Here is a 7,197-nt window from a genome sequence, read left to right as displayed (position 1 = left end):
TGCCCTTTAAAGGGCAGAGAACTCTCAGGCTGTAATGCCTGAGAGGAGTGGCTGCTGGATTGCTCTCTAACTACTAATGTCCGTCCGTTTAGTAAGTCTACTCTTGTTTTTATTTCTGTTTTGTGTACTCACTGCAAGGTTTCTTCTTAGACTGCTGGCTCATTTTGCGTTCTCCTTGTGCTATGCATGTCCTTGTTGGACTGCCGGCTCTTTTTTGCGTCCTCCTTGTGCTATGCATGTCCTTGTTGGACTGCCGGCTCTTTTTTGCGTTCTCCTTATGCTATGCATGTCCTTGTTGGACTGCCGGCTCTTTTTTTGTGTTCTCCTTTTGCTATGCATGTCCTTGTTGGACTGCCGGCTCTTTTTTGCGTTCTCCTTTTGCTATGCATGTCCTTGTTGGACTGCCGGCTCTTTTATATTCTCTTAACCGTCTGTTTGGTGGGTCTTTTTTCTTGGTCTTGTGTATTAACATTTCAGCTTGTCTCTGTCTGTTATGTCCTTCATCCAACTGCCCAACGCGCGCGTTCCTGTCATGGGACGCGTGTCTTGTGTAATCAAGAGTCGCGTTGGGCGGGGCGGCGCTCCCTCTGCCTTTCAAAGGGCAGAGAACCCTCAGGCTGTAATGCCTGAGAGGAGTGGCTGCTGGATTGCTCTCTAACTACTAATGTCCGTCCGTTTGGTAAGTCTATTCCTGTCTTTGTTTTTGTCTTGTGCACTCATTGGAAGCTTTCATCTCAGCTTGTCATATCTCCTTCTGCAGGTCCTCCATCCAACTGCCCAACGCGCGCGTTCCTGTCATGGGACGTGTGTCTTGTGTAATCAAGAGTCGCGTTGGGCGGGGCGGCGCTCCCTCTGCCTTCTAAAGGGCAGAGAACTCTCAGGCTGTAACGCTTGAGAGGAGTGGCTGCTGGATTGCTATCTAACTACTACTGCTCGTCCGTTTGGTAAGTCTACTCTTGTTTTTATTTTTGTTTTGTGCACTCATTGGAAGCTTTCATTTCAGCTTGTCGTCTCTTCTTCTGCGGGTCCTCCATCCAACTGCCCAACGCGCGCGTTCCTGTAATGGGACGTGTGTCTTGTGTGACCAGGAGTCGCGTTGGGCAGGGCGGCGCTCCCTCTGCCCTTTTAAGGGCAGAGAACTCTCAGGCTGTAACGCCTGAGAGGAGTGGCTGCTGGATTGATCTCTAACTACTAATGTCCGTCCGTTTGGTAAGTCTGTTTGAGTCTGTGTTTTTGTCTTGTGCGCTCATTGGAAGCTTTCATCTCAGCTTGTCGTCTCACCTTCATCTCCTTTTGCTATGCATGTCCTTGTTGGACTGCCGGCTCTTTTATGCCCGCAAGTTCTGTACCAAGAGCATCTAGTGCTGAATGGCACACACTTCAATATGCAGCTGCCGGGTGGCACCAATCTCCACAAATTTCCTCAGCGACGGCAGTGGCCAGGCTTAGCGTCACCTCATCAGCAGCCCACGCAGCTTAACGAAGGGACTCATCGCCCTCATATTACACCGGGCAATCTACCAACGCGCACATCGTCTGCTAATGGTATGCGAACCGCGAATCGTACTGGGAGCATCAGTGTTCCTCCGCAGGTCGGTCAATTGCTACCAAACCAATATGTTATGTCGCCCTATATGCAGCACAACAGCCCATCTCTACGTCTGTTTGGTGGGTCTTTGTCTTTGTCTTGTGTATTAACTCCGCGTTTTGATTTGAGTTTGTCTCTGTCTGTCAAGTCCTTCGTTGTGCATGTCCTTTGTTAGACTGCCACTGCGTCTTTCGATCGCAGGTCCTTCATCCAACTGCCCAACGCGCGCGTTCCTGTAATGGGACACGTGTCTTGTGTAATCAAGAGTCGCGTTGGGCGGGGCGGCGCTCCCTCTGCTTTTTAAATGCCAGAGAATTCTCAGGCTGTAACGCCTGAGAGGAGTGGCTGCTGGATTGCTCTCTAACTACTACTGTCCGTCCGTTTGGTGAGTGTGTTTTTGCATTTGTTTTGGTCCTATGTAGTAATTGCAAGTTTTCATTTCAGCTTGTCGTCTCACGTTCATCTCCTTTTGCTATGCATGTCCTTGTTGGACTGCCGGCTCTGTGTGGGTTCCTGGGGGATCAGGCTCTTCATGTCCTTCTTGGACTGACGCCTTTTTTACGTTTTTGTTTTGTTATGCATGTTGTTGTGCTGCTGCGCTGTCTATTGCTAGCTCAGTAAGGTAGGCCTATATGTCTTCCATGTTCTCTCTTGCACACATCTCCTTGTAATGGGAGATGATTCCAGTGTATGCCGGAATTGTGTTGGACGGGGTAGGACTGCCTCTGCCTTTTGCAGGGTAGTCAATAATTCTAAGGTATGCTCTCTGGCAGCGGTTGTTGTTGTGAGGGCTACTCACCTTGTCAGGTTTGCCAGCTTATACTTTCTGGTCTAATTTTACTTCGTCACCTGTTCCAAATTAGCCTCCCTTTCCTGCGTCTTTCCTGCGCAATGTGGATCACGGATTGTGTAAGGCCTTCATTTTTCCTTCTCCTGGTTAACTATTACAGCGAGCAAATGTCTAGCATCATCAGCAAGTTTCAGGGGAGCTGCCACTTTCAAACAGTCGAGGCAACTATTACTGACTCCTGATAATTTCAGAGCCATGCGCTGCATTGAAGCAGTACCCATCTTTGGAGGTGGTGGCTCTGTCTGGCCAGCGAGGACTTCGTTCAAGGGTGCGATGAGTAGTTGCCCAACATGCATTGGTTGCGCAAGGTTTGTATATGTGCCAGGGATCCGCATGCTGCCTTCTTGGGTACCTTCTTCAGATGATCCTGGTTATTTACATATCCGGATGCTTGTGTCACTTCTCGACAGTGGCTTGGCATACCAGCCGTATGTGGCTGACGGAATTGATCATTGTCAACATCGTTCTGAACGTGCGAATTGTGTGGAAAATCAATGCTCAAGCATGCTGTCAGTGCTTTCGCCTCACGAATTGTCCAGAAAGTGTGCGAAGCCGATGCTCTCGATGGTTATCAGCGCTTTTCATTTGCGGTATGACATGGAGGCTCCATGCAAGGTGGTAGACATCTCACTGTTTTTTGTTGGGATGTTAATAACTGGAAATACATGTTTGACTTCATCTTGAGCCGAGGCTGACTTGGATATGAGGAATGCTCACCAGTAGGAACAATGTCAACATGTGTGATACACATGTGGTGCCATGCCTGTCTATGACGGTAGCTCATTGTAAGACAGCCTCAGTGGTATTGTCGAAGTCTCTCTGCCCCAGTGGTATGTGATGCCACCCTTCGAGATGACACGACTGATTTCCTACAATGTTCTATATGGAAATTGACACAGTCTTGCGTCCGCTTCATGATAAGCTGGACGGCCTCGGTAGTGAAACTTATAGATATTCACATGGATGCATTGCAGTATCTGAAGTTATAAGTGTCGCTCCTTGTATTTCAACATGCAAGACCAAATTGCCATATTCATCCATCCCAACATGGAACCCCATGGAGGCTAACAGCGTCAACCTTCTGGCAGTGATCCGGTCAGCGATGTTAGGACTCTTGTGGCCAGGAACAGACGCAACTCAATTTGTTGAGGAGATCAAATTTTGTTACCCCTTCCCTCGAGAAATTCAGCTTGGAATCACTCCTCGTTACTTAAGCGGCATTTAATGCAAAGTCTGATCCTCCAGTAGAAAAGAACAAAAATGAATGAAACATTCACGTTCTCTTATCTTTTTCGGTGTCAAATCTGAGTTTGGTACTGTACAGTTTGGTGATGCTAGCTGTGGCGGTGGCTGTATATACCAGTTCAAGTCCAAACGGAATTAGTAACATTCTGAGTGGGGATATATGGAAAGCAAAGAAATGATGATCTTGCGAACTGAAACGAGACTATTTGTACCCAAAAACAGGCTATTTGAGTCAGAATGATGCACGTAACCTAATTTATTGTTGTAAGCGAGGAAGAGACCGAGAAAGCGAACCGGTTTATTGCACAGGACGAAGAATCTCATTAGTGAAGTCACGATAGGCTTCATACGGTGGTCGTTCATTCATCACAACCCATTCTTCGATTATATCAACATACTTGTTGATATTTGTCGCATGATTGGAGGGGTAGGAGATCCTCATCTTGGTTTCATAGATCTTGAGGGACCTGTGACTCATGAATTCCCTGAAATCTTCTTCAACCATCCGTCGTAACTCCTGGTGCTGATTTCTTGCAGAGGATGGCTGAGGCCGAGATGAATGCAAACTGATGTGAGATCGACCTCGCACATTTGTTGCAGTAGATCGCGAATTATCAGGTTCCTCTTGCTCATGAGGGTGTAAAGAATTGTGATGGACATTTACGTCGTACATCTCGATATCGGATTGACCTAATGGACAACAAGGCAGAGGCTGAGATGAATGGTCATTGTGTGAGAGATCTTGCATGTTTTGCGGAGGATACTGGTGACTCTGAGGGTCCTTTTCTTTGCGAGAGTCTCCAGCATGGTCCGAAACATCCATGTTGTACGTCTCGAGACAAGGTTGATCTGATGACGTTGGTAATGTCATGCTAGTCGGGGTAGCTACTGATTCCGCTTACCAGAGCTAACTATCTATCTGTTTCTCCGTTTACACCCCTCTAGACGTCCCCGTCCCTGCTCTAACCATATATGGGGCGTCCCTGCTTCCTTTTTTCCCATCTGCCGCTTTTTTGGTCGGAAATGGTAATCCCTTACCTCACACCTTCCTTTGTTTATTTAAGATGTATGTAACCGTCCCTGTGTCCCTGCTTCCTTTTATTCCCACGGGGCGCAACCATCCCTGCGTCCCTGCTCTGAAAAGGCAAGCGTCCCTGCGTCCCTGTTCTTAAAAGGCAAGCGTCCCTGCTCTCAAAAGGAAACCATCCCTGCGTCCCTGCTCTGAAAAGGCAAGCGTCCCTGCGTCCCTGTTCTCAAAAGGAAACCGTCCCTGCTCTCAAAAGGCAACCGTCCCTGCTCTCAAAAGGAAACCGTCCCTGCTCTCAAAAGGAAACCATCCCTCGTGTCAAATGCAAGGTAACCATCATTTCAGTTCATATCAATACTGACCAGCAGTGGGATGCTCCAATTCCGAAGACGTCACTGCTGGTGTTTGCTGAGCCTTCCCTTTCTCCAGCTGGCTTCAAATAGTATGTCTGAAAAATGATTTAAACCGTCTCATACACACTTGCAGACTACTGGACTATATATCTAAGAGAGTGGTAAAATGCAAAATATAAAGTGTGAAGCCGACAAGAGGAATCAGAGCTGAAAATAAAGGTCAAGTGCGAAAATAAAACAAGAAATGAGAGCTAGATAGATGTGAAAATGACATGAGGAATGACGTCAAAAGACAATAAAACAGGAAAATAAAAGAAGGAATGAGAGCGAGAAAGAGCAAGAGATGCAAAAATGCGAAATATAAAGTGTGACACTGAAAGGATGGACAAGAGCCACTTAGAAAGGCCAAAATGCGAAAATGAAAGAAGGAATGACTACGACAGAGAGGTAAAATGCGAAAATGATAGGAGTAATGTGAGCAAGACAAAGACAAAGACGAAAATGCGAAAATAAAAGAAGGAATGACAGCAAAAGAGATGTAAAATGTGAAGACAAGAACACGAAAATAACAGCAAAAAATCAAGTAAGAAAGAGGTGAGGTGCCACTCCCTCTAGCCTGTAATGGCAGAGTATTCTTGAGCTGTAATGCTTGAGAGAAGGTGCTACTGATTTTCGCTTCTGCTGTGTTTTGGTTCTGGAGGATATACGTAGTGCATATCCTATCTATATTTCAATACTAAGTATACTGGCTCGGTCACAACTCACAGGGACATGCATATGATGCACGTATACAAAAAACTCATCTGGCATCCATACCAGCGCCGGGTCGGTTATTCCTCAAATTCGGAGTCTACTTGCATTTCAGACATCTCCTCCTTCCGGACGACCACAATTACACCCAGGTACAGTTCCAAGCTCATTATGCGACGGACAGAATAACTTATGATATGTATTTGGTAGATCAAGCTTGCTTTCTTGGACAAGAGTGACCCAAAGCAGATGTGGACGTTCCAGGAGGTCTAAGTGAAGCTTTGACCTAGATTCACCCAAAGAGGGTTAGAACAGTCCAGTATCTCCTTTCTTTTTGCTTGTCGTCGTCGTCGTTACATGTGTTTCAAGTTCGCCTGTTTATAATTCGCCCATCCTTGTCTGCCATGCTGCCCATTTTATCAGAACTATGGTGCGACATAATTCTGTGCGAGAAATTTGAGCTGTTGGCACATAGCAATGGATGTCTGAGAATCTAGATTACCACGATGAGTCCACAACACCAAATTTCTTCACAGATATGGTGGTTTTTGACAGAGACCCAAAGCGGCCACAGAGAGTAATGCTTTGGCATCTTATCTAAGTAGATCCTTTTATGAGCAGGCAGACAAATGCGTGAAAACAGCCAGTACGATCTCAAACGATGGAATAAAACATTTCTTAACGACATTGTCTACTTGTGAGTTCAGCAGCGAACGAGACTATATGGGGTCAAGGTTGGCTGCCATCAGAGATGCGACTCTCCACATGAAAATAAAATGAGACTCACATCATGCATGGATCAAATGAAAAAATTTGGCTTCACCTTCTCGATCTCGGCGCAAAACCAAAGAAATGCCTCCACACAGTTGTTATATTTCCCTTCTTCAGCATTCTCTTCGATTGCCCAAGCAATGAACTCATCTAAGGTGGAGAGAGTCGCTCCTCCAGCGACGTCCTTTACCAACAGAGTCCTGAACCTTTCTTCATGCCACATGCAGAACACTGCCTTGAAGATGAATCCTGCGAATGGACATGGCGACTTTTTCTTGTATACGTACTCAGCGTGGCACGCTGGTTGCTCGCCGTTGTGGTTTTTGGACTGGGGCAAACAGCATTGGAAGCAGTAGGTGAAGGGAGCAAAGGTGAACATTTTCTTGAAGACATAGTACTCATGCATAGGCACGGAGTTCGTGTAAGGGCAATTGGTGTCGTTGGCAGCCAAGACGCGCTTTGCGGTCATTCCAAAGTGAAGGGGGCAATGGTCTTTCAAGACAGGCATGTACTTGTTGAGGCGGGAGGTCTTTGCAAGACGACTCAAGGATGCTTGATTCACCCGACTTGCTCTATCTGCAAAGGTTCTCGAATCAGAGGGAAGGGATGAAGG

General features: G+C 46.6%; 1 protein-coding gene across 1 annotated transcript; it reads right to left on the bottom strand.

Moving 5' to 3' along the window:
• Positions 1-6,612: 6,612 nt before the first annotated feature.
• F5891DRAFT_991508 (uncharacterized protein) lies at positions 6,613-7,160 on the bottom strand (the record flags this gene model as incomplete). Its single annotated transcript, XM_041378128.1, has 1 exon — positions 6,613-7,160. A coding segment is annotated over one exon (548 nt), but the record flags the coding sequence as incomplete, so codon positions are not given.
• Between the last annotated feature and the right edge of the window lie 37 nt (positions 7,161-7,197).

This window comes from Suillus fuscotomentosus (assembly GCF_016647785.1).
Source record: "Suillus fuscotomentosus strain FC203 chromosome Unknown F5891scaffold_718, whole genome shotgun sequence".
Classification (NCBI taxonomy): Eukaryota; Fungi; Basidiomycota; class Agaricomycetes; order Boletales; family Suillaceae; genus Suillus; species Suillus fuscotomentosus.
Note: the sequence above shows the minus strand (reverse complement) of the source record. Positions and strands in the feature narration are given on the sequence as shown.